This window comes from Passer domesticus, chromosome 4, assembly GCF_036417665.1.
Source record: "Passer domesticus isolate bPasDom1 chromosome 4, bPasDom1.hap1, whole genome shotgun sequence".
Lineage (NCBI taxonomy): Eukaryota > Metazoa > Chordata > Aves > Passeriformes > Passeridae > Passer > Passer domesticus.
Window position 1 is genome coordinate 58,575,637 of NC_087477.1, and position 26,830 is coordinate 58,602,466.

The following is a 26,830-nucleotide window of genomic DNA, read 5'->3' on the forward strand; positions in this document are numbered from 1 at the left end:
CAGGAGCAATACATGAAGAAATTAGGTTCAACTGAGAAAAAAAAAGGTCTCTAGACTGAAGTTCAAAATTATTAGATTGCTCTACTTGCTATGTAGAGATTAGTTGTATATATGTTCCCTTATAAATGCCCAGATAGTGTCATCTTCACTCCTTCTATACTACAAAGAGTGAATAACATGGAAGGCTGGATTTATGAAACCTTTTTTATCTACAGTGCACTTTCTACATCTCTTATTGGTGGCAATGTCATATATGGATGATTTTTGTTTAAGCAGAATTAATATAAGTTGAATCACCCTTTTATATGTATATGTTTCAGCATCATTATTCCATGCAACCAACCAAGATTTCCTATGTTATTTTAACTTGAAATAAAATTCTGCTAAACAGAAGTACTGACTGTACAGAACTTCTGGAGCTTCTGTAGGGTCACTACAATTATTTTTTATCCAATTTATACCCTTGAATGAAGATCTAGTATTTTACAGAGAGTTTTCTGATAAGCCAGTCTCTTTGTTCCTTGCAGGTTTCAACCTGGGAGTTGAGGAGGCATCTCAGGGGAGAAACACCCACCAAACATGGAAGACTGAAGGATAATCTTACTGCAGGTTCAGCTCAGGTCACAGAAGAAACTGCCAGGCATGGCCAGACACAGTGTGGACATTTCAGAAGTGCTAGTTCCTGTGCAGAGTAGCCATGCAGAAACTGGGATCTGGACATGGAGGATGATGATGATTAGAGGCTTTGAGACAGTGTTTGAGCACACTGTGTGGTGCTGTGCTCTGTGCCTGAGAGCCTTTGTGATTCCAGCCTCATCTGTACATTAGAATCCAACTCAGCAACACACATCTTAAATTGCTTCTATTTCACTCACCATCAACCTAAAGTAAAAATACAGTACCACCTACTGGTGGAGACGCTGTTGGCACTGATGGTTTTCTAGTCATCAAGCCTCACTGGGGCAAATTGAGCTTCATGACACTGAATTCTACATAAGACCATAAATAAGCCAGATGCCCTGGAGTCTTCTCAGCTGCAGCACTTCCAACATGACATTAATTGCTGAAATCACATCGGCACTAGAAAAAACAGAACAATATTTGCAGAATATAAGCTTCCCAAAACTGTGATCCCAGTCCAAACACTCATCTGTTTACAGAGCTTCAACACAGTAAGCTGAATGCAATGTGGTGCCATTAAAACCTGCTAAATTTATCAGTCACACATATGTGTAATGTATCTAGTGTTTTGGCTATGGGTATCTGAAACTACATGTAGAATTAATAGGATTGAGAAGAATTACAGATGATGACAATGCAAGATGCAAAAACAGATTATAGTTGGCCTACTAAAACAGTAATCCATTAGTGCAGTCATTCTCCCATCAGTCAAGGTTACTTCACTGGAATACAGAATGACAGGAAAAATATTAATGACAAAATATTGACATTAAACTAATATAATCATCAGTGAAGTCTATGACATCTACGTAACTGGCTTTTAAAGGAGGGCAGAATTGACACCACTATGTTGAACCTATCCAGCGTTTGTCCTGCAAACTTCTTCACAGGTTAGTGAGGTCCTGGCCACTGTCAGACAAGGAAGTGGCCAGGCCTAGTAGGACTCATCTTCCTCTGTTTGAGAGCTTTGAAAAATTCCAGGGTAAACCAATAAAGAAAAAAATAAGTTAGTTTTGCTTTGCAGGACTTATTATTTTATAAGAAAACTGGCAGTTCTATACCAGATTAAAAAGGTATGTCAACTCATTTGTGACACGTAACAAGGAATATGTCCCAAACATTTAGTGTCACACATATTCACAGAGACACTGCTCAGCACTGACCACTGACATCTTTCAGACAGCAAGAGAGGGAAAAACCCTGGAGAATGACAGAGATAAATCTGATCAAGATTCAATACTAGCTGGATGCAGTAACCTTCTGAGATTCTTTTAATATCTACGATCTTAGGATAAGATGCATTTCAGCTCTTCAAAGACAACAGTAAAGCATAAGCCAGAATTTAGAAGATTATTCACTTCTTTATCTGTTATGTTGCATATCTTACTCAAAACCTGTGTATGTGGCTTCCATTGTGCATAAGATTATACATTTCCTTGTTGCCCTGTACTATCTTATTTAAAAAGATTTCTATTCTTTACATTTCAAATGCATGTTCTCTTTTCTGGAAAATGGAATGACTGTCTTCAGGGTTAGAAAGTCATAGCAGCAGATGTGTTTAATTTGCTTCTATCATCAGGAGGCTGACCTGTGCTGAGCTTTTGTTTTATGATTAAATCCATAAACTCAGTCACCTGGGCATCAAGATTTAAGTTGGTTCCTATGCTAATGGCATGTTTTCCTGCTGCCCTTGGTTATAGAAACGAATATATAATAATCCTGGAGTCCCATGGGCTGGACAGCTTTCCTGGATTCTGCTTTTTGTGAAGCAAAGTTAGAATGTAATTCAGTAACTTTAGCTATGTCTCAGTTGTGGCAAAGATATAAATTCAAGTTTCAACATTTACCTATTTTTTTCTGCTTAAGAGCCTTATTTTTTTCTTTTACAAAAATGGGCCATGTACAAGATTTCAGATTGAAAAATTAGTCACTCAAACTTCAGAGAACGTTATTTTCCTCATTCTTATGGTATCCAGCAGTGAAGTGTGGAAGGTGAGGTATCCAAATACTATCTTCTCTTTTGAAGTATATGCTAGGATCCTCGTGGGACCCTTCTTGACTCTCTGGCCACTACAGATGCACTCTTGCACATTTCTACTGGAGGAGGAATGCAGCTACTTAAACCATTTTGCAAAGTCATAATCCATACTGAGGTGGAAATCAGTTCAGTGTCTTAAAACTTCATCATCCAGGCATTTTCCATTAAAAATGTATCCACTATTACTGGATTTTTAAGCATCAAAATATGTTATGTTATATTATTTAAGAACTTTAAGTAATTTAAAATGTTATTTTCTTTTCTCCAGCTATATGGTATACACATTGAAATAAACAGGAAATTTCCATTTACGGTGTTTTATCTATTACAGTAAAAAACTGTTACTACAATTAAAAAGCATCTGCAATATTAAGAGAACAAGTAAGTAGACAACACTGAATATATAGTTATTTACAATATTTTTTTTTCATTTTGAAAACAGAGCACACTCCAGTATTTGTCACTTCTTGTGCTTGTAGATAGGGCTAGTAAGCTTCTGCTCAGGTGAAGGATAATACTGACTGCCACTGTCACTTTCATCTCCCTCTAAATCTCAAAATCCATCACTAGGTCAAGGAAATCCTCCTCTAATAACCATGTCCTTCCTTGGGAATAATTCGGAGAACTGCACAGGGAGCTGGCTCTTTGTGAAATCAATCAGTAAGGGATTTATTCATGAAATGTTGATTATATTTAGCTTTTCATGGTTTTCTGCTTATGTAGTAAGGAAATGTGGCTGATTTAAAGGACTGAAATCTCTAGTAGAAGCAGCAGAATACATTCCTAAGGTAAGCATACACACTGCTTGTTGAAACTGCTTATTGCAGAACTGCTAAGGACTCTTAGCATGTTAGAAAAGACAGATCATGCTGTAGCCTGCTGCAGATTTCAATGTTAATGAAGATTTTTTTTTGCTGCTTTTTGTAAAAAAAAGATCTTTATATGATGCCCTAATCTGTTCCAGGGTAACCTTATTTAAAGCACTTTCTCTGTGAAAATATTGATTAGAGATGTGAATGTGGTAGGCCAGTAAGAAAGGGAAAAATATGTAAAATAAAAGAGCAGAAGCGACAGAAGCTGATCTTCTACTCATCACAATCCTGTAAAATACTGCCTTCATTTTCTTGAAGCCCTAAAGATTTTGATGCACAGTGATTAATATAATTAGTTTTCAGTTCATAATGCTGGAAAACTCAGTTGTTTATCATAGTAGTTACATTAAAAAATACAGAGTAGTAAAAGGAAACTATTTAGGATGATACAGTAAAAACCACATGGTAAAAATCTAAAATATGTCTCAAGAAAGCATCCATTACCTTTTGAATTTGCTACCTAAATATGAAAATGTGAAAATGTGCATCCCAATATTAAAAAGTACTGTAATAAGTTGTGGCAATGTATCAGTTTAAGAAAAAATATGTGTGACTACCGAATAAGAAACATGATAGTGATAGAATTTAGTAAAAATTTTGAAACACTTGAAAATGCATTAAGATGAATTCAGATCCACTGAGTTTAATGTGATGTTTTCTACTGTGCCCAGGATAGGCAAATGCTGTAACAAGAAAACAACAGTCCCCAAACTAGATTTAATTTCTGTCTGTCCAACTTGCACTGGGCACATGCTGCATTAGCACTTCTATGTCTTAGACTTGGGAACTTAAACTCCCCACAATTTGCTTTTAGACTAGTGGAATTTGAGGATACTCTTGTGCCTCACATCCTGACTGACAGGAAAAGAACCTGGTGCAGCACTTACCTAAGCCTGACATTCAGGCTTGGTATTTTAAGACTCCAGGGTAGTTAATGCTTCAATTTCTATGCCATTTAGTGCTTTCTGTGCTTCAGTAATATGAAATGTCCAGCCCTGCCTCAAATGGCAGCTCCTCTTTCCCAGCAAACCCTATGCATGGCTGCCATGGCTGCTTCCCCAGAACAGGGTATCCCACAGTGTCTCTGCTTACAACAGACACCAACAGAGCCAGAGGAATTTGTTTATTTGAAAAAATGCACAGAAAATCCTATTAACCTGCAAAAGATGGGAATGTAGAGGTTACAGATTTTTTTCCCCAGCCTTTAGGCTACATACTCTGGATTGGTGTGATTTTGGACACATTCTATTTTATTATACTTATCATCATCATCTTTAAACTCTAGAACAAGTACAAATCAGTATGTCTGGAGAGCACATAGTCAAACTTTTTTCTTTTTTTGAGGCTCAAAGAGCAAAAGTAAACATGAAAAATAGATGTAGAAATGCCGGTACTGTGAGTAACACTAACATGAAATGACTGGTTACAGCCAGTCTTAGAGCCAGTTCTTCTCTGTCAGAGAAATTATTTCTCTTGAGATTAATGCATTTGAACTTGTATGCTGCTGAATTGGACACAGCTTTATTTTGCACCATTGTTTGTGTGATCCTGTGGAGGATATAGGTTTAATCAGGATGGAATTGTGTGTGCCAGCATTAATAGAGCTTTCAGAGCACCTGTAAGCAGATATAAAGCTACTTAATTGAACCTGATGTAATTTCAATCCTCTCACTTTCAAGCAGTAAGTCACAGGGGACCCTGGTACAGCTTTTAGTCGCCTGATGAATCTAACCTAAAGTTTACTATGTCTTAGACATTTAGAATATTTTTATGTCTATTTGTCTTAGACCTGATCCATGCTGATAAGTATTGAAAGACTGACCAGTAATATTGGACTATATTTAGGACTATTAATAGAATAACACATATTAATCTTCAATTTTCATCTTTCTATTGTGTAGAATGTTAGAGCTCAGTTAGTCAAAGCATGGTGTTAATAACACCAAGATTGTGGGCTTGATCCCTGTATGGGCCATTCACTTAAGGGTGGGCTCAGTGGTCCTTGTGGGTCCTTTGCAAATCAGAATATTCTGTTATTCTGTGATATTGCTGTATTATTTTTTGCACCGTGTGTCATTCATGTCTGATGTGTGCTGGAAACATGGATTTCCCCTCCTGTTTCCTGTAGGGAAAGGAAAATATATGTTTCCTGTAGGAAAAATATAGGCATATTTTTAGTTTCATTGACAAATAAGGGAAGTCAAGTCTGGCAGCAATGTCAGCTGTATCATTCTGCTCCTCCTTCGTGGTGTGCCAGAATACACTGCTTCAAAACTAAAATCCCTATGGCATTTGACTTCACTTTTCAGTGGTACAGACACTCATTTGTCAGTTTGTGGCTTACAGAGATCTTTGTACTCTGATTTCACACATACAGGGATATTGTTACTGCAGTGGATAGTATCAATATCTGTTTAATAATCCTCTCTAAATGGCCCTGGCAAGAGCAAATCATGCTGGTAGAATTCATGCCTAAAAAGCTGGCAGTCTCACTGATGCCAAGATGTAACTGAGAGTGTTGTAGGAATAAGTGCTGAAAAAGGAGAGTAGAATTTAATTACATCATTGCTAGAAAATGATGCAGTAGAATGCACTCTATTAGCTATAAAACATTTTCAGTTTGTTTTTTTTTTTCCTTGAGATGAACAGACCAGACATAAAGAGCCACTAACACTTCTGTTTAGGTGTTTATATACCACCTGCTATATGAATAAGTAAACCACTGTATTAGTCTTACCCTCTTACTTACAGAACCCACTCTTTGATCTCAACAGAATGTATGTCTCAGTTATTGGATATACTGAGACTTCTTTGGACCTAAAACCTGGGGATACTTTTTAGTTGGGTTTTCAGGATGTCATCTGTGCATGAATCTGTTTCTCCATCTTGATAGTGTTTGAAGCCTTTGGTTCAAAACCCAGAGAAACAGTGGTAGATGTTTCAAACACAATTGTTTAAATATTTCCAAAGTATGTGTCAAAACTCAGGGGAAAGGCCTAAATTAATGCTTCCCTGAAGATGTGTACAATGTTCCCTTTAGTAGCAGTTGCCAGGTCATTTTCTGGTCTGGCAGGAATGACATGGGAGACAGGAAACTGCAAATAGTCTTGTTGGTCTTCAGGAAAGCAAGAATGTAAAGGATTCATTCTTAGGGAAAAAAAAAACAAACAAAAAAACCCCAAAAAGCTACTTATTCTAGTGGTGAAATGACTCGATTATTTTTTTTATTCAGTCTTCTTCAATTACCCAAGTTAAAACAAACCTGACCATGAAGGTAGGAGTGATTGAGACCCATCACTCCCATACAATTGTTCCCACTGTGGTAGTGCATGACACCAGTAAGGACCCTGGACTGATGCACGAAGGGGAAAACAGGTATGTCAAATATATTTTGTGTTGGTTTGGGTTTTTTTAGTTTGATGATTTACATAGGATTATCTAAGCACATATACTTGCTATCATATAATGTTCTTCACTCTTAGTAATAAATGAAATTTTTAAGATTACAGTACATTGCTTATTGTAAATATTTAGGAGATTTTTTAAAATTTCAGCAGATATGTAACTGTGCTGTTTTGTTGTTTCCCAGGCAACAACATCTACCTGGAGTATTTGCATGCTACAATATTAACAATAATAGTAATAAAGATGGGTAAGTATCTTTACTATTTGATAAAATGAGAGTACTGCAATTTTGATTAGAAAAGCAGAAATAAATAATTATAATAAGTATCTAATTGTTTCATGAGAAACAGCTATGTCATTCAGGTAAGCCCAAAAGAGACTGCAACTTCATGCACGTCAGTTATAATGATGATCATCCTTATTACCAAAGTAACTGATATTGTATCTATTGATTTAAAACAAAAGTATTTCTAGTTGAAATAACAAGCAATAAGTAAAACACCTTTTTTGAAGGCTAAACACATAAGTACAATGTTATCCTTACTGAATTCAGATGCTTCTAATAAATAGATGTCAAAGAAACAGGATGTGCATCCCATGACCCTCTCATATTTTTCTTTTTCTTAGAGAGGAGAAGAAAAAGAAAAAAGAAAAGAAGAGGTAAGATGAAGAGTAATAATATTACTATTTCTAAGAGATTTAGGGTTTTTTCCACATATGTTTTACTTGGTCCTTAACAATGGAAAATGTTAATCTATTTCTTAGCAAGCCTGAAAAAAAAAAGGACGGAGAAACACAAAAGAACAAAGAGAAAAAGGAGAAAAATAAAAATAAAGATAAGTTGAAGAAGAAAGAAAATATAGAAGAGTAAGTATTTTTCGTTTAGGTCCAGTTATGCTATATAAAAAAATTGCTTTTGATGTAAGAACAAATTCATTCACAGATGTCCTGTAAACTCTTAGTTAGATGTCCTGTCACTCTTAGTGAATGTGTAAAGACTGCTATTGTTCTCCCTAGAGTAGAGTTGTTTTGACTTAACAGAAATGTGCATTCATGGAAGTGATCTGAAACATCAATCAAGATATATCTCCTCTGGATCCTGATTATCTAATATTTCTTGTATTACACACTGCAGCAAATGATGTGCCAGTATAAAGCAATCTCTTCCGCACACAAAGGCACCTACAAGCCAGTAAACTCTTCTATGCTCTAAAAGTTGTTGCTTTTTAGTCTGCTTGGTAAATTCATAATTTTATGGCTAAGGAAGAGAAACTCAAAACAGTGCAGTAAAAACCTGTGTTGTATGATGTCCTTTGCTTTCTTTATGTAAACTGTACCAATATTTTATCTTCCTCAGGGCTAGACTTTCCCTGTGAGAAAGGCATGATTCATCTCATAATTTATATTAATGTAAAAATTAGTAGTCATATAATCTTTTTATTTTACATGATAAAATAAATTATCAGACAAGAGAGTTATTTGGGTAGTTATTTGGCAGTATAAAGTGAAGTGAGACTGCCAAGCTGACTTTGCTCAGCAAAATTTAGATTCTAAAGTTTGTGTCACACCACATTGTTCCACCTTCATATCTTCCATGCATTTGAGCACAGAAGCTTAATTTTGATAAAAACTATTTATTTCACAACGAAAATTTCTGGAATGCTTAATTCCTCAAAAATGAGATGTGTATTTCAAGTCTCTCATTAAATTTATTTTTTTCCCACTGCTTACCACTTAGGAAGAAGAAAGATATTTTCACCATTGATCCAGCAGGAAATATATATTACAACTGGTTGTTTTGCATCACAATGCCTGTCATGTACAACTGGACCATGATTATTGCTAGGTGATGTACTCATTTAGTGATTACATAAAACTTCTGGAAAATCATAATATCTCTGACTAGATAAAAAAATAATCATTTATTCATACAAGTATTTAATTGTTTTTTTATGGTAATTTATTTTTGTTTTCTCATATTCAGAGCCTGTTTTGATGAGCTTCAGCACGATTACTTAGTGGCATGGTTTATTATCGATTATGTTTCTGATGCCATTTATGTTGCTGATATGTTTGTACGGACAAGGACAGGTAAATATAGTAAAGGATTAATTATTCTTTTTTACATATTTATGCCAGTTTTAATTTTTTTTAAATCAAAAGCATACTACTTCTCTTATCTGAATAGCCTTGATGAGATGAAATAGTGAAAAAAGACACTCAGTTAGGTTTCTGAAAGACTGCAGCTTTACTATAAAAGTAGGAGAAATTCTGATGAAATTTTATATATTACTCAAAGGACACATAAAGTTTGAGATATGTAGGTACAAGCTGTTCTGCCTGCAGCTGACTCACCAAGACAAAAGAAACACGTAGTGCAGCCAAGAGAGGATCAGGGGTTCTGAAAAACCAGCACCTAAATCTGGTTTTTGTATTAATGGGAGATTCAAGTATTTGCTTGATTTTCAAGACCATTGAGCAAGCAAGACATCCCATTAACTTCAGCTACAACTATTTATTTTAAAACATTAACTTATGGAGCTATTAAGTAGATACACTCAAAATGGAACGGCAATTCCTGTGTTCAGATTATTTTCCTCATTGATCACCCTTCCTATAGCTTGTGGAGATTTCTTTGGAGGGGAAGATGTGGGCTTTTTTCAGATGTTCACCATAGTGGAAAAGTGGAGGAAAATATTCAGATCTAGAATTTTTTATCTTTCATAGCTGAACCATATAGCAGTAAGCTGACTATTTGGAAATAAGAAATTAAATAGTAAAAAGTAAGAGAAGTTATGTTCCATATGGAATTTGCACCCAAAATATTTTTCAAAGTAGATTTGGACTGACCTTAAAGACAACATATTTGAACCTGTAGCTTTTTTTATTACTTACAATTTTATTTTAGGTTACCTGGAACAAGGTCTTCTGGTGAAAGAAGAACATAAGCTACAAGAGAAATACAAGAAATCTTTTCAATTCAAACTAGATTTTCTGTCAATCATACCAACTGATCTCTTATACTTTAAGTTAGGATTGAATTACCCAGAATTAAGAATAAACAGACTACTCAGAGTAGCTCGGATGTTTGAATTCTTCCAGAGAACAGAAACAAGAACAAACTACCCAAATATCTTCAGGATCTCTAACCTTGTCATGTACATTGTGATTATTATTCATTGGAACGCTTGTGTGTACTACTCCATCTCAAAAGCCATTGGATTTGGAGCTGACACGTGGGTGTACCCCAACACCTCAGATCCTGAATTTGCCCGCCTGACTAGGAAATATGTCTACAGTCTCTACTGGTCAACACTGACCCTGACTACTATCGGTGAAACCCCCCCTCCTGTAAGAGATTCTGAGTATTTCTTCGTGGTCGTTGACTTCTTGGTTGGAGTACTGATCTTTGCTACCATTGTTGGTAACGTGGGCTCAATGATCTCCAACATGAATGCTGCCAGGGCAGAGTTCCAAGCAAGGATTGATGCTATCAAGCAGTACATGCACTTTCGGAATGTGAGTAAGGACATGGAAAAAAGAGTTATAAAGTGGTTTGACTACCTGTGGACAAACAAAAAGGCTGTGGATGAAAGGGAAGTCTTGAAGTATCTGCCAGATAAACTAAGAGCAGAGATAGCAATCAACGTTCACCTGGAAACGCTAAAAAAAGTTCGGATTTTTGCGGACTGTGAAGCAGGTTTGCTGGTTGAACTGGTTTTGAAACTCCAGCCCCAAGTATACAGTCCTGGAGATTATATTTGCAGAAAAGGAGATATTGGACGAGAAATGTACATTATCAAAGAAGGCAAGCTGGCAGTAGTTGCTGATGATGGAGTTACCCAATTTGTGGTCCTAAGTGATGGCAGCTACTTTGGAGAAATCAGCATTCTTAATATCAAGGGTAGCAAAGCTGGCAATCGAAGAACAGCCAATATTAAAAGTATTGGATACTCGGACTTGTTTTGTCTGTCTAAAGATGATCTCATGGAGGCTTTAACAGAGTACCCGGATGCAAAGGCTATGCTGGAAGAAAAAGGCAAGCAAATCCTAATGAAAGATGGGTTGCTGGACATTGAAATTGCAAATTTAGGAAGTGATCCTAAAGATCTGGAAGAGAAGGTCGCCTACATGGAACGTGCTATGGACAGACTGCAAACAAAGTTTGCCAGGTTGTTGGCTGAGTATGAAGGTGCACAACAGAAAATGAAAAAAAGACTTACACAAATAGAGAAAATATTGAAGCCAGTTATAGAGGAAGAATTTGCAGACTTAGAAGAAGCAGATCCATCCACAGATAAACCTGGATTGTCAAAAGCAGAATAAAAACAATGGAAGTTGCCAATAAGACTGAGGGTCAAATCCTGACTGGGGCTGAACACATTAATTTCTAATCTTTGTAGTGCTTGACTAGTAATTACAAAAAGATTATTTGTTGAGACAATGTCACTAATCTCCTACAAGTAGCGTGTATTTGGCAGTTTTGAGGCAGAAAAAGAAGAATCAAGGATGAGAATGGAAGATAACACTTTGCTCTTGCACAAACAGGAATTATTATCTGCTAATGTGTTTTGTACTCTCTGTAATGCTGCTCTATGGCAGATGCACATACATTGTCATATACTGAAAATATTGGAAGTTTTGCTGGTTGTTTTAAAATAATTTCTTTGTGTCTGCTTATGGAAAGAATGAAAGTTTTGGTAACAATGATATTATTTGAAGTCATTAACATTTATATTAAATTTGTATAGAAATGAACACATTTTAATATCTATTGATTAACATGAAATTAAGTATGCAATATTATAAAAAATTAAGTATATCTACTAATACTATCTACTGTCACCTACAATGTAGATGAGAATACTGAAGGCTGTAAGATTTGGAAAATACTATTACTTCATTGGGTCCACCTTGGCTGATTCTTGGAATATAAGAGGGCAGTTTGAAATATCCCTTTTTTCAGGATAGAACATGCAAAGGCTGGAATACAGAGAGGAGAAAATACAACTTTATGCAAGCATCAATATGAAAGATATGGATGGCTCATTATCTAGTGTTCTTTTCACAATAATAAAAAATAATATACAAATAAATATATGCATTGAAGATTGTTCTGTTCCATGTAATCATGTGGCTGCAGAACATGGACTATCAAGTTTTGAAGATTTGTAATTAAAAATGTAACACTTGCTTATGCTGGCAGACTGCAAGAGGAAGACACAACAGCAACAGGCCAAATTCTTCCTACAGCATCTTCTGTAGATGCTGTTGGGGGAAGAATATGACTAAAGAGGCTGGTTTTTCCCACTGATAATTTCTTTTTTTATAACTACTTCTGAGATAGTAAAGCTTGTAGATTCATATGTTAGATCAATTTTCAACTGCTTTAAGATGCATTATCACCTTGGATTTTCCCCTAATTTATGTATTTTTCCATTGGCAAAAAAATGGTTTGCTCAGTTATAGTCTCAGCTGAGTATTTGCAGGTGGGTATTTTCAGTAGAATTAGTTCATAGGCACATAACATTGGATAAGTTTGATGAAAAGGAGTGAAGAAAGGGACGGTAATGAGAGAATCCATAATTCTCTATTTAGAGAAATTGTATTATTCTGAGCAACTGGACTGCCACCCTTAAAAATACCTATGTACATGTTATTGTCAATAATATCCCTACACTTGCATTCTCTCCTTAATGAGATGGAGATAATATAAATTGGGTATTTTATAAAGTGCATTCCTTTCTGGCTGTTTTATTTTTTTGTAATGTTGATGCTTTCCAGCATGCCAGAGATTTAGAAATAACTCCTGTTTTACTGCAAGGATGAAATTTTATGAAGAACCTTATGCACAGGATATATATGGAACAACAAGGGTAGATATAAACACAAAACGGCTGTTCATGTCCTGTTGATCCTGTGCTTTGAATGATAAATAGCTTCATTAGGTGATGAGGGGAAATGTATGCCATCCTGTCAGTAAAGATTTTATCCCTGTACACAGGAACAAGAATTATTCTGGTCTGTAGCTATATTGTGAGAGTTGGACTTTGCAATCAGCATTCTTCCAGCTCAGGTCTTGGATATAATTTGCAATCTGTATGCCAGGAGCAACCTATCCTGTACAGCTACTAGGCACTTAGAAAGCGCTTCTCTCCTTTGTTCAAGTGCTTAAGACTTTTTATTAGATAAATGTGTGATATGAAGTTTTAATTTAAAAAGGCAGGTATCTACTGGTTTTTTTGGTATTGATCCTTCAGTCTAAGACATGAATTGTATTCACTAGCTGCCTCTTTCTTGAGAATAAGAACTCGTTGATTTAAACCACTTCAAAATAAAACAGAAAACCAGACTTTATCTCCAGTGCTTTGCTTACTATTTACAGACTAGTTATGATTGGAAATCTTCTATAACTACTTTTATGAGAAGGTATTTGCTGAAAAAGGCTAAATGCAAAGTTTCCTCCTGGCACATGACATAACGTGCTATAAGGAAATGTCAATAAAATGATTTCAACCTGCCTTTATTTGTCAGGGCTTGGGAAGCACACAGGTTCCTCGATATACGTTTCTGTGTACAAAAAGTTTCTGGATGTGCTTCAGTCAAGTTTCTAAACAGACTTTGTGGTCGGTTTTTAACTCTCATACTCCAGGAGCTATGTAATGATAGGAGTTACAGGAGCTGTGAAGAAAATGCCTGGCAGAGCCGCATGCTGCAGGAGCAGCTGGCAGAAATTCCCTGCGGAGCAAAGGAGGCTCGGGGGGATCACCGCTCGATCCAAGCACCTGAAAGGGGGCGGGCGGTAGTGAGGGGAAGGGGGGCGGTGTCCTCTCCTAAGTAACAAGAGACAGAACTAGAAAAAATGGTCACAAGTTGCGCCAGGAGAGGTTAGATTAGTTTAGATTAGTTAGATTAGTAACTAGGTTCCTAGTTACTAGGAAAAATTTCACCCGGAACGGCTGTCAAGCACTGGGACAGGCTGCCCAGGGAAGTGGTACATCACCATCCCTTGACGTGTTTAAAAGCCGTATGGATGTGGCACCTGGGGACATGGTTCAATGGCGGACGTGGCAGCGCTGGGCTAATGACGGTGATCTCACACCCTTTCCAAGCTGGGACACTCCGTGACCCAGGGACAGAGCCGCAGCCCCGGCGCCGAGCCCTGCCGGCTGAGGCGGTGCCGGGCGCGTCCCGCCCGCCGCGCGGGGGGCGCCGGGAGCTGTAGTCGCGCTGCCGCGGGAGCACCGGCGGCGCCGCCGCCTCCACCGCCGGGCGGAGCGGCCAGGCCGGGCTGGGCCGGGCGGAGCGCTCTCCGGGCGGCTGTGCCGGCGAGGGCCAGGCGGAGGGTCTGGTCCCACCGCCGTCCTTCGCTCTCTGGCGAGGGACAAATGGAGGCTCAGTGGCGTCAGGGCGGCCGGGGCCGCGGCCGCGGCAGGCCCGGGGACGAGCTCGCCGCTCGCTCTGGGGCGGCCGCCCGGCCCCCGGCCGCCAAGGGCCGCGGCGGTGCCCGCGCTGCGGCAGCGGGGGCCATCAGCGAGGGGGCCAGCGGTGAGTGTCGCGTTCCGCCCCTACCCGCGCTGCCGGGCCCCGGGCTGGGCAGCCGGCGGTGGCCCGGAGCCCCTGCAGGTGCGAGGTCGGGGCTGTCCCCGGTGTCGCGGGGAGGGGAGGCTGGCGGGCCCCGGCCCCCCTCCCGCGCTGCTCGGCGGTGTCGAGCCCGTGTTCGCCATGTGCCCTGCGCTGCCTGCGGGTTCCTGCCGGGGAGAGACGCGGAGGCCTCGGGCAGTGGCGAGGAGCGAGGGGCTGAGCCCTCGCCAGCGTGCACAGGATGCACCGCCTTCTCGGAGCAGAGGAGTAAAGTGTGAAGCAATGGATGAAATGTTTCTTTCTGGTTGGAAACAGCCGGGGCAGTTGCGCGGTGGAGACAGCGTTAGGTGCGCTGGTCAGGGAAGCACTGCTCCTGTCCGGGAAGGGTGCGGGCTCTCGGTGTGCGCGGCAGCTGTGAGGGCAAGTTCGTCCTCGGGAAATACAGCAGAGAAGCAGCACATACAGAACTCTTTAGTGGCAGCACAGTTTCGTAAGAAAAGCTAAAAACCTAAACGTGACAAAACCCGCTAATATATTGGGTCTAGTGGAAATAGCATGAATATACTATTGCAGTAAAGATTTGTTGAATTTGAGGGAGATCAGTGAAAGTAATAATTTAAGAAATACCAAATGCTCGAGAACTACCTGTATGGTATCTGCAAGTTATAACAACTGAAAATTTGTTATAGACAAAACTGCACGTCATGTGGTGTTCTTCTCTTCCTCATGCTGTCACAGTTGTGTTTGTGTGGGATGTCTAGGTTTTTTTTAAGTGTCCCTTTCATAAAGCAGCATTATAGTTGCTTATATTCTGGTATGTTAGGTTGGATTTGTCAGTAGTAGTTGACAGATACTAATTTCTGCTGTGAATTTTATGATAATGCACAGTAAAGAAGTAAATACAGTTTATTTCTTCTTGTGTGGTATTGAAAATGTGATGTAATACTCTTAAAAAATAAAATCAGCAAACTCTTTAAAGAAAAGGACAATTGAAAGTATGTAGAACTGAATGTGGTGTTTACAATTAACTATCATGGTATTAATCATCATTAGTATTTTCTCTTAATAGAATTATCTTCACTGAAGAAATTTGATGAAATTAAGAAGGCTAATCAGGCTGCAGCAAAAAAGCTAGTTGAAGACCAATTAAGCTCCTCGTCTGAAGATGATGATGAAGATGCTGAACTAAAACAAGGGAAGATTTTGGACAAAACATTTACCATTTACACCAGTCAAACTGGTAATGTTTGTTTTTTTTCATTTATTGACTTTTATTTTAGTCTGAAAGCATAAGCAATGCATTATCATTGTGTATTAGAATTTTACTGTAGTTGGAAGGAAGGCACTATATCATGATGTCTTACATTAAAAATGTTTTATCCCAGCAGTGCTTGCTGGCTGCACTTCTTGTCTTTTCGTGCAGAAGCAATGGTATAGCTTTTAACTGTCTTAAGTGTGGCCTTTTTAATAATACATGACTGGTTTTATTCAGAGAGAAAGTACTTTTGCAGCAGTTTCAACATGTACAAAATAACAGATCAAATGTTACTAATTGCTTTAAAAATCTTTATCCATTAAAGATGGAGATGCAAGTGAACTGGAACGTACAAGACAGTACATGAATGAGGCTTTCCAGTCAGGAGCCATGACATGTCTCATCTGCATTGCTTCAGTTAAAAGGAACCAAGCTGTAAGTACTTTACAGTAATCTTTAGAACAAAACAAATGTTACTGTCTGAATAACTTGTATTATAATATTGAGGTTATCCTTGGGATTGATAGCTTTAAAATGGTGAAAGTACTAAATGCAAATTTGGCATCTTTGGATTTTGAAACACTGGAAGACGTAAGTGGTAATATGTGTAGCTTGTAATCAGAATGTGTCTTGTTTTTGTCATATGTTTGTTATTATTGTGTAAAATAGCTATTTTTAAGTTTTAGGTAGTAGCAGGTGACAAAGATAAGTGCTTGAGTACCAGTGCTTGCAATTGTGTATTCAGTAAGCTATGGAGTAGCAAAGCAAAACACAAAATACTAGAACATTAAGAGATATTGTTGTTAGATTTACAGCAGGGAAGCTAAGATAAACTTTCCTGCCCTCAATGCTGATCTGGTGAAAAACCATTGTGTGTGTCAGAGAAGTTTGTCCTATTTCATATAGGTACATTTTATATGGGAAAAATTTCATTTTATATGGGACCAATATTTTTTTCTCTTTCTGTTAGAGGTATTTGAACCTAAACCACGTATAACTGTGATGCCTTATGAAGGCTGACCTAGAACAGAGACCAGACAGAGTTAAAGACTAAAGGAGGTATTTATTAAAAGGCCTCAATGGACACACCTTGGGCAGTGCAAGACCCCAGCCAAGGCTACACCCAAAATGGTCACCAAAAAGGGATGACTGGTCAGGAGGTCTCTTTTCTAAGTTTTGGTCCATTTGCATATTGGAGTTAATTGTCCAATTATAGCTTTAGGGTATGAAGTCCCATCCTCCTTGTTTTTCTCCCTTCTTTCCACTATTGTTTGTGCTTTTGGGCCTGAGATTTGGATCAGTTGTCCTTGGGTCCCCAGCTAGGGAAGGAATTGTTTTGTCTAGCTACTCTGTGAAGAGAGCTTACCATCCCCTAATATGAAGGTCACATCTCCACACTAAAGCAATACAGAATCTGAAAAATATTAAAACTAAAACCTGAGGCATCAAGTGAATGCGTGACATGAAAAAGAAATGAAGAAATTTTTTTCCAGACATTTCATAAAATACTTACATTTCTTATGCTAGATATACACAGACTACAAGTACCCATTGAAACTGTAGTCAGTAACTTTTCTAAAAAGAAATGCAATATATTTTGTATTAATTCTTAACATTTTTAATCCATATTCTTTCAGACCTCAATGGGTATGTTTAGCTTCATATTTCTGTGGCTCTTGATAGAGTTAATCTTATCTTAGCAGAAGTGAGATGATTTGGTAACTTGAAAGCCTTCTTTTATAACTCAGTGGTTTGCTAATTATCTTGAATCTGTATCATGTTGGCCAAGTCTGTTTGCATAATGTCTCCTGCTTAGCTTTAGTTTTGGGAAGTTAGTTACATAGTTATAGATACTTAGTCATTGGCACAGTCCTCTCTAAGTTAATGGAGAATATCTCTGCATTTTCACAGTATTATTTCATAACGTTGTTTTAAGTTATTAAAAAAAAAATTAGTTAAAATTTTCTTCTGCACTTTTCTTACCAAATTGTTACAGTTTTGGGTAAAGCCACAGTCATCTTTATGGTGTCAGGTCGTTTAATAAGGGAGAGTGGCACAATCTGGGCCTTGGGAGGTGCAGATTGTATACTAGGAAGGTAATAGGACAGTTGGAGTGGCTTGCTCACAATGGTTGTGCAGTCCCCATCCCTCAGGACTTTCCAGCTTTGCTTGGCAAAGCTGTGTCTGAACAGAGCTAAGCTGGCAATAGTCCTTCTTTGGGCATCAGTTTGTGCTACATGACCTCCAACAGTGTTTAAATCAACATTTCTCTGATTATCTGAGTATTTTGGGCTCCTTCAGCCTTGGCAAAAACTTCCCACGGGAGTTGGAAGAAAGATTATAGGTATGAATCTATAACAGAAAAACTGTGTGTATTGATCTATAAGTGGGTATAATTCATCTTTGAAAAACCATTTTTAAGACCAAAAATGGTCTTAAAGGGAAATATTTCTTTAGATATTATGGATGTTCATCAGTGGAAACAGAAACCTCATTTAAAGCAATTGACACTCGATGTCTGCTCTTTAGGTCTGGAGCTGTTGTGGATGCTTTTGTATATTTCATCTGGTGTGTATCCAAAAGTGGGCCAAGGACAGCCTCTTCCTTGTATCTTCTCCTCTGACGGATGATGATTTTGGGAAGAAAGATTATCCCTGGCCATGGTGAGCTCCTCATGGGACATTGACAAAGTTATTTCTGTTGGGAAAACCATGCAAATTGGTGTTGCTTTGGAAGGAGTGCTACTTGTACATTATGGCACAACAAAAAAAGTTTAGAAGGCTGACTTTTCTGTTGCTTTTTAAAATTATTTTTAAGCTTTTGTTAACATGATTCAGAAAAATTTCACAGTTATATTAAAACCTTGTTGGATCAAATTTGTTTCAGCCTCTGAGAAGGTAACTTATCTGTCATGTGTCTCAGCTTCTGACATTTATTTCTGAATGACTTTACATATTTTTCACTTTTAAAGTTGGCACCATGAAATAAGTTATAGAAATATTGGCAAATAGCAAGATGTTGGGATTTATTTACTTTTTTAGTCTCATTATAATCCAAACATTAAATCAGGTCTTACAGTTTTCCTTGAGATGGTGTAAAGCAGAAGGTAATAACATGGCTACATTACAATTTCCTAAGCAGATTTGTTTAGGAAATAGTGTCAGTTGTTGGCTGGCACCATCTCAAGTTGATAATGCCCCTTCAGGCAAATGGTATTTTATTTTACATGTAAGGACATGCTAAAACTATGCTATCACTATAGAGAAATGGTTCATGGTCTGTAATATATTATATCAGGGTAAATTGATGTTTTATTTGATAAAAATGAGTGCATAGGTCTTTCAAAGTCTTTCTATTCTTCTCTGAGGAGGACCTTCTTGTCTGTTTTCTTTTCCCAGTTTAGCCAGCAATGTGAATTGCTTTGTTTCTCCTTCCTTCTGTTGCTTCTCTTGTTCATTGCCTCTGTGGGCCCTCTTGGGCCTGTGGCAGTTCATAAATTCCAAGCCTCTAGTGTCTATCTACCTTTAGCAATAAGTAATTTTTTAAAATTTTTATCAACATTAGGAGTGAACAGTGAAGATGTACATCTTGAATCTGAAATTTTTCAGATAAAATTCTGATTATTATGCTTGGTTTTAATAGCATTGCTAAACTTTGTTTTACATGACTAAAAAACTGCTGGTACTAAACCCCTAGTTTTTAATATTTTTTAAAAAAATTGGTTCTATTTATGTAGGTTAACTGTTGCATAGATTATTTTGATATTACTTGACATAAAAACTGTTCTGATTTTTGCTGTGCTCATTTTTGTCTGTATATATTCTTAGAGAAAAGAAATTGCATTAACAAGGCATTTCCTAAGACATTCTAATTAATATATTGTATGATCTGAAATACAGAAAGACCTTTATTCTGTGTTGCTCTGTATTTTTATTATTCATTATAGTAGTTGTAAAAATGTTAATTGGTAGCATTGAAGCAGTCTTGGGAAGCCAAAATGATAAAACTGCTTTTTTTTTTTTAAATTGTTTTAAGAAGTTGTTTTTGTTTTCACTCTTTTTTCCCTTGTTTTAGTCCAAAATGTAGGTTTGAATACAAACGCTCTGAGACTCCCAGTAGGTATTACTGTTACTGTGGAAAAGTGGAGAATCCAACGGTGGACCCATGGCTGGTACCTCACTCCTGTGGTCAAATATGTGAGAGGGAATTCAAACCTTCCTGTGGTCATAAATGTTTGCTGCTTTGTCATCCAGGTAAATCCTTTGTATTACTTGGTTGTGTGACCTGTATTTAGGTACCTGTTACACAGTTCAACTTAACATCTGTTAAGTATATTTAAAATTCTCAGAATAGAAGAGATGTAGCAAAGCTGCGTTTGCTGAATGGTCATTAGCAAGATACTCTTTCTCCTGTCATTAGCAAGATACTCTTTTTCCTGTCATTAGGACCATGTCCACCTTGCCCAAAGATGGTCACAACCACCTGTCACTGTAAGAAAGCCAAGGCAGTGCCCCGCAGGTGCAGTGCCAAGGAGTGGTCTTGCCGCCTGCCGTGTGGACGAACGCTGCTGTGTGGACAACATGCTTGTGAGAATCCCTGCCATGCAGGTAGACCAACCTTTTTAAATTTCCGAGCAGTAGCTGTTTCTGTTGTTGAGATACATTATTCTTTTGCAATTCCTGCTCTCAATGTCACTTTGCAATTGCATACAGGAGATTGTCAGCCTTGTCCACGTGTCAGTAAACAACGGTGTATCTGTGGGAGACAGACAGCGGAGAGACTTTGTGCAAGCCCTCAGTGGCAGTGTGATCAGGTATGTTGAAGCTATCCTTTTAAATGGATTTCTCACCTTTGTAAAATATGATTACTTGGTGTATTAAAGATTGGGAAAACGTATTCTAAGAAAGAAAAAATTAACTTTGGAATTGTAATCAAAAATATAAACACATTGGGAAGAGATTTAATTGGTAGCTCCACTAATTTTTTATAATAGTTAAAATGTTAGTGTTATGGAACTGTCCTGGGGTTACTTTAGCAGTGAATTTAACTTTGTATACTCTTTTTCTTGTACTTGAGGTTGAAATTTCGGCTATTGCCTTCAAAATAAGTGTGAAACCACAGCTTAGTAGACAAGAGTTTCATGTTTATTTTTAGGACTGTAGCAGAATGAAAGCTTTGTGATGAATTCTTTGAATTATATTTGCAGCCTGTGCTTAAGACCAAGAATATGGATTGACAGACTGGAAAAAATAAAAATAATTAAAAAAATTAAGTGGTGGGTGGGAGGCTGTACCAGGAGGTACTTGGCCATTCTGATCCCAGTAAGGAAGGTGCTTGGCCTCTGTGAAGTACCAGTGAAAATGCAGTTTATTTCAGCTAACACTGTAGACAAAAGGAGTATAATCTAAAGACTAGAATGTCCCTTTAGATCTCTGGAACCCCAAGCTGTGCAGCATTGAATGGGCCCTGATAGATGTGCAGCATACAGTGCAGACCCCACTTTGGTTGTTGAAGGCTATTGTAGGATCTTCTTACAAGAGCAAAGCATCCTTGATCATAATTTCTACAGTCAAACAGAAAGGGTACTCAGATGAGAGCTTCTTGCTGCACTTTTAGATAAAGGCAAGGGCATGCAGACAGTGTAATCACTGGTACCAAGTGGGAGCTGCCTCCAGTCTCTTCTGCTACAGAAGTTTATCCTGTGGCCAAAGTGTATGTGCAGCACAATGCAGGCCTGAAGGCTGAGCTGCATGTGCAGCCCAGCACAGACCTGCAACTACTCAGGTTTTGTGAATCACTAACTCCTCACTGTGCTTTGGCCTTCTGATCAGGCAGGATGATCAGTTTTTTTAGTGAACTCAGCAAATACAATGTTTATTTACAAAATTCAGAAAAAGTCAAATTCCATCCAGAAGCATCTCACTCCTGCTTTTTACCCTTGGCTTGCTTTGGCTTGGTATGTAGCTCTATTACATTGCATTCACGGATTTCTCTGAATTTCTAAGGTGTGTGGGAAATGTTTGCCATGTGGCAATCATACATGTGAACAAGTTTGTCATGCTGGTCCCTGTGGAGACTGTCCTCGTTCTGGGAAAAGGTCCTGTCCATGTGGAAAAACAAGTAAGCTACTTTTTTCTTTTGCATGATAAATTGAATAAAAAGTCCTCTAGTCTTTCACAGTCAGTAGTTTAGGCTAATTCTGCAGGGCAGAGTCCATAACAAGTTCTTACTGTCAACCATGACAGTACATTAACTCTTTTGCATAGCTTCAAAGCTTTATTTAGCACCAAGGGTTTAATTGTTGATGTGAATAACTAAGTATATCTAAGGAAGGTTTTGAAAATAGAAAGGCAACTGTCATTTGAACTTACTATACATTACATTTTCTTCCTAAATATTTTGGCTTTTTCTTCCACCAAATGTTTACTTGTACTTTTCTCTCTTCATCTAGAGTTTACATTACCTTGTACAGAAGATGTGCCCACCTGTGGTGATAGTTGTGACAAAGTTCTGGAATGTGGCATCCATAAATGTTCACAGCGCTGTCATCGGGGTCCCTGTGAAATATGCAGACAGGTTAGTCTTACTTTATCAGGTTCACATTCTGTTTGGGCTCTTAAATTATGTGCCTGCAAGGCACATTGGAGGCAGTGCAAGTCACCTAAGGAAAATGAAATCATACCTATCACAAAATCTGTGACTTTGTTTATTAAAAGCAGCACGTTCTTTCATTATTCCCCTCCCACCCTAACACAACTCTTAAGTAGTTGAGCACTGTATTGAGTTGAGGCTGCACCTGTGGATGAGTGTATTGCTTTAGCTTGGTTTTATTTTGTTTTGTTTTTTTAAATTATTATGCCCTAAAAGACACTTAATTTTTTCCCCATCTTTTCCACCTTCCTTCTGGCTTTGTCTTTCTATGATATTTCTTCATTAGTGAGATGGAAGGTGGTATAACACTATTTTCTTCTTTGTAAGAAAATTAACAGTAAGAAATTTACTGTGCTCTGCATATCTCTGTTGCTTCTGTAGTCTGGCCTACAAAGCCATTCTCTGTCAGGTCCCAGCTGTCTCTTCCTGAACCAGCCTTGGCTACAAAGTCTAGGTGATAGTAGTCATCACATGACACCACCATGAAGGTCAGATAAACCTGCTCATCTACTTCTTAAATTACCTGTATACACTAGGGGTGAATCTCCTTTCATGTACAGGAGAGGTACTTTTTTGTATGAATTTGTTTTACAGTTACACTTATCCACTTATCATGCAGGACATGCTTGCCTTGTGTATGCAGCGTAATGTTACTTTTCCTTGAACTTTCCTTTACAGATAGTAGTAGAACATTTTATTTTCCTTTTTTTCCCTCTTATATTAAAAACACCCTGCTTTATTTTCCCTGCCTTGCTGCCCAGGAGGTTGAGAAGCAGTGTCGCTGTGGGAAGCACACCAAGCGCATGCCGTGCCATAAGCCATATCTGTGTGAAACCAAGTGTACCAAAATCCGTGACTGCCAGAAGCACCAGTGCCGGAGGAAGGTGAGTGCCCAGAGATAATCTGTCTCAAATTCATTGTTTAGCTGACTTGTAAAGAAAGGCTAGATAAAATCACATAACTTGTTGCTCCACCTCATGTTTCTGTGTAGAAAGAGGAGTTTTCTTCCATGTCACTGAAATTAGTTTTCAGTGTACCAGAATTCTCTGATAAGGATGGCATCAAGTAACACTCACTGACCTTATAAACAGGGAGCAGATTTTGACAACTGTGCAGTTCCTGAAGGCAGTTTTACTTTCAGATTCTTGAGTAGTCACTGATGCTTTATGCATTCTGCAGTAGTTAAGTCAGTTAATTTCCCTACTTTGTAGGAAGAGCTGGGAATCATTTATAACTTTGTCAGGGGCATAGTCTTTATTTTTGACAGCCCAGCATTCCATCCCACATACACGGCAGTGCATGCAGCAGTGGTCTCACAGTTGGGAATTGGAGTTTTCTTTTTCTTCCTATTTGAAGTCAAAAGTATCAGAAGTATCTTTTCAGTTTATTCATTCAAGAGAGCCTGAAAGTTGCTTCCTATTTTTGAATTAATACTTTGTGAAAGTCGGGCTACTTACCACAAATAGGCATGAAAGAACACAGTTTTACTCTTAAGTATTTTTCAATATTATTGTTGTAGTGAATTTATTTTATGTGAGGAGATTACAAAACAAGTAAATGTAATGTTGACACCTCCGTGGTGGAAAATCCAGGTTTCTTGTTGGAAGGAAGGTACTTTTCAAGTTAATAGAAAAGATTATGTTCTCTCCTGATACGGCATCCACTGATGTAATGGTTTTATGAAATGTTTTGATTCTTTCAGGTTACTGGTTTATTTAAGAATAGAAAATAGATAACTGGTCTTGAAGTTATCTGCCTTTACTACAAAGGTAAAAGGTGTATAAAAAAAGGTTGGCAATATTTTTGTGCTGTGAATAATAGAACATAAAAGTGGAAGAAATTGCAGAATAATGAGGTGAAGTGTTAGATATCCTGTTTTCTCAAAATGTTTGGGATTAAAATATGATAATATTTTGGACTTTGTGCTTTTTTGAATCCCTTTGCCTTTTTGATATGTTGAAATGATGCATTCAAATGTGTGTTGTCCTATTATTTTGTAATAAGAATTTTTTTTAAAACTACTTTATGGGTAGCCTTTTTTCTGGGATGAGTTTGAGGAAATTTGACTAAATTACAGTGACTTTTTAAAAAATAAGTATTGAAATAATGAGATAGTAGAAGAGGGAAAGTGTACACCAGAAATTTTTGTTTCCAGACAAAATTTCTAATTTTGTATTAGACTTAATGGGTTTTTTTTTTAAATAGTGCTGTTCTGGAAACTGTCCGCCTTGTGATCAAGTCTGCGGGCGGACTCTCGGCTGCAGAAATCACAAATGCCCTTCAGGCTGCCACAGAGGTAAGAATGGGTGAAGAATCCCTGTAGTGATGGAAAATTGTTTATTTTTTGCCAAATTTCATGCTTGCAGAACTGTGTGTAGTGCTTAATAAATTCTCTTCATTGTTGCATATGGACTTTTTGTGGGGGCAGTATTTATTAGAACTTAAGGACTTACATAGTAGCAACCTGAGTTTTTACCTGGTGATTTTGCTTAGTACTTTTCCTCTGAAAATGCTCATCTCCTTTCCAATTATGTAATGCAAAAGCAGTGGCTTGACTTCCTTTTCTCAAGAATTCTGTTCACGGAATATGCATAACAAAGTCATAGAAATGACTGCTGCTGATTGAGTCTGGATAGTTTAAAAAATCCTAGAATGCAAGATGTGGTATAAGTGGGCTTGAAATGCAAAAGAATATGATGGAATTTGAATTTTACCTACTGGTAAAAGAAAATAAGAAGTTGTTACTGACTATCAGAAGGATAACAAAAAAGTTTGCTTCTGGATCTAGTGACCTTGGTTGAAAGATGCTGGAAACAGGCAAAATTACCTGGCAGATTGCTTTGACATTTGCTTGGTAGGGGGTTAAATTGGAATGACTGAAAAATTGTCTGCCCTCTCAGCAATTTTCCCCGTAGAAGCTGCTGCCCTGCTGAAACAGCAGCCAAGTAGCCTCTGTAATTTTCCTTAGTATTCTTAAGTATAAATTGCATTGACTCAGGAAATAAATCACAACTTGTTCAGCCAGTCTTCCTTCTGAGGCAGTCACTCTTAGGTGGAGAGCATAGGTAGATGGGGTAGTTGTAACTTGCTATTAAATCTGTTACCACAAACTAGCAGTTTGGTTTTAATCTGTGTACTGTGCCCCCTTTTCTCTTTCCCTTCCCTTTCTTCTCCATCCCCTGTAGCTCTCTGAAATCTTGGATATATATAATTTTTTGTGTACTGTCAGAAGAAAACTGGTAGCATTACTTTTCCACTTTAGTTTGGTTGATAACTAAATTCTAGAATAAAATTCTGGTTGGAAAACTAAAGGGCTAATGCTGTACTGTAGGATAAGCTTTTATGTTAATGATTGTTTATATTTGATGCTGCTTGCATTTTACAACCTGGCTAAAAGTGACAAAGATTTCTAGTAATTAACATGAAAACAATAAAGCAATATCTGTAAGAAAACAAAAGTGATCTTTGAGAATGTAAATATGAAATATATACACTTTGAAGAGTAACTTGTCAAAAGAGCATAATTGTGTATTTACTAACTAAAGTTGCATATAATGATGGCAATCACTAATGATACCGGATGATAAATTTATTTTCTTTTCTAAATTCTCTGTGTTTTAACAAAATACAGTCTAGTACAGCTGTAACATCTTCATAAATGTTTGAAAGTATTCCTAATAAAGGCAATTATTTTAATGTAAAAATATTTATATTCATTTGTTTCTCCCTATATACCAATATTTTAATAGTTACTGAAAGTTATGCTTAATTATTTTATCTTTAGTTTGTAGTACCAGGTCAGGGTAATTTTCCTATGAACTGTCAGATCACAGTGACCACTGATATTCAAGGAAATAGATGCCTCCTAGAAAATAACTTCCCAGATGGAGTCCTTTAAAAGGCACCAAATCTCAGAATTTTTACAGGTTGTTGATAATAAACTCCTTTAGCAGGAGTCCCTGAAAAAAAAGGTAACTTCATCTATTCTGTTTATGGTTTGTTTTTTTTTCTTATATTTTTTCCTTAAATATTTATTGTGCTTGCTGAAATTTAGTGTGTTGCCAGGGAATGGAAGTGTTTTGCTTCCTACTGCAGTACATTGTAACACTTGATTTGAGAACAGTGTGCTCTCACCTTACCTTCAGGCTCTCTGAATCTCTGATCTCTGCCTTTCTGTATTTTTGAGAATGTAGTCAGTTGTCTTCCTTAATAGGATATTTAAGTGAATTGTAGACATATTAGCCACTCTGGATAGTATAGCTTTAGACCTTCAGTTTATTTTGCAAAAGTAGCTGGAACTTCAAGTAAGCTTGAGAAGTGGGTCCTTGGGAATCTCATGAGGTT

At 37.6% G+C, this 26,830-nt stretch overlaps 2 protein-coding genes across 4 annotated transcripts in view; both read left to right on the forward strand.

Annotated features, from left to right (window-relative positions):
• The first annotated feature begins 6,859 nt into the window (after positions 1–6,859).
• On the forward strand, positions 6,860–11,346 carry CNGA1 (cyclic nucleotide gated channel subunit alpha 1). Its single transcript, XM_064418241.1, has 7 exons — positions 6,860–6,971; positions 7,177–7,243; positions 7,624–7,656; positions 7,762–7,863; positions 8,735–8,842; positions 8,981–9,087; positions 9,905–11,346. Exons 1-7 carry the CDS (start codon positions 6,860–6,862, stop codon positions 11,320–11,322), a joined length of 1,947 nt encoding a protein of 648 aa, XP_064274311.1. The 3' UTR covers positions 11,323–11,346.
• Positions 11,347–13,843: 2,497 nt separating this feature from the next.
• The window catches only part of NFXL1 (nuclear transcription factor, X-box binding like 1), a 45,644-nt gene continuing 32,657 nt past the window's right edge, over positions 13,844–26,830 (forward strand). The window contains exons 1-11 of one of the 3 annotated variants that reach the window (XM_064418240.1): positions 13,844–13,883; positions 15,650–15,820; positions 16,161–16,270; positions 18,365–18,498; positions 19,910–20,088; positions 20,281–20,442; positions 20,548–20,648; positions 21,841–21,955; positions 22,287–22,411; positions 23,248–23,370; positions 24,692–24,782. In XM_064418240.1, coding sequence (XP_064274310.1) covers positions 13,859–13,883; positions 15,650–15,820; positions 16,161–16,270; positions 18,365–18,498; positions 19,910–20,088; positions 20,281–20,442; positions 20,548–20,648; positions 21,841–21,955; positions 22,287–22,411; positions 23,248–23,370; positions 24,692–24,782 — 1,336 coding nt within the window. In that variant the 5' untranslated portion in view covers positions 13,844–13,858. Of the gene's footprint in view, positions 13,884–14,237; positions 14,545–14,778; positions 14,928–15,649; positions 15,821–16,160; positions 16,271–18,364; positions 18,499–19,909; positions 20,089–20,280; positions 20,443–20,547; positions 20,649–21,840; positions 21,956–22,286; positions 22,412–23,247; positions 23,371–24,691; positions 24,783–26,830 lie in introns of those variants that run through there. The other 2 variants (XM_064418238.1, XM_064418239.1) reach the window with 2 other exon arrangements.

What these genes read in the sequence shown, in the direction of transcription:
- CNGA1 (XM_064418241.1), top strand. Translation starts at nt 6,860, where the DNA reads ATGAAGGTAGGAGTGATTGAGACCCATCACTCCCATACAATTGTTCCC. An exon ending in AAGAAAAAAGAAAAGAAGAG is followed by an intron (nt 7,657 to 7,761) that starts GTAAGATGAAGA and finishes TCTATTTCTTAG; the next exon opens with CAAGCCTGAAAAAAAAAAGG. An exon ending in GTTTGTACGGACAAGGACAG is followed by an intron (nt 9,088 to 9,904) that starts GTAAATATAGTA and finishes ATTTTATTTTAG; the next exon opens with GTTACCTGGAACAAGGTCTT.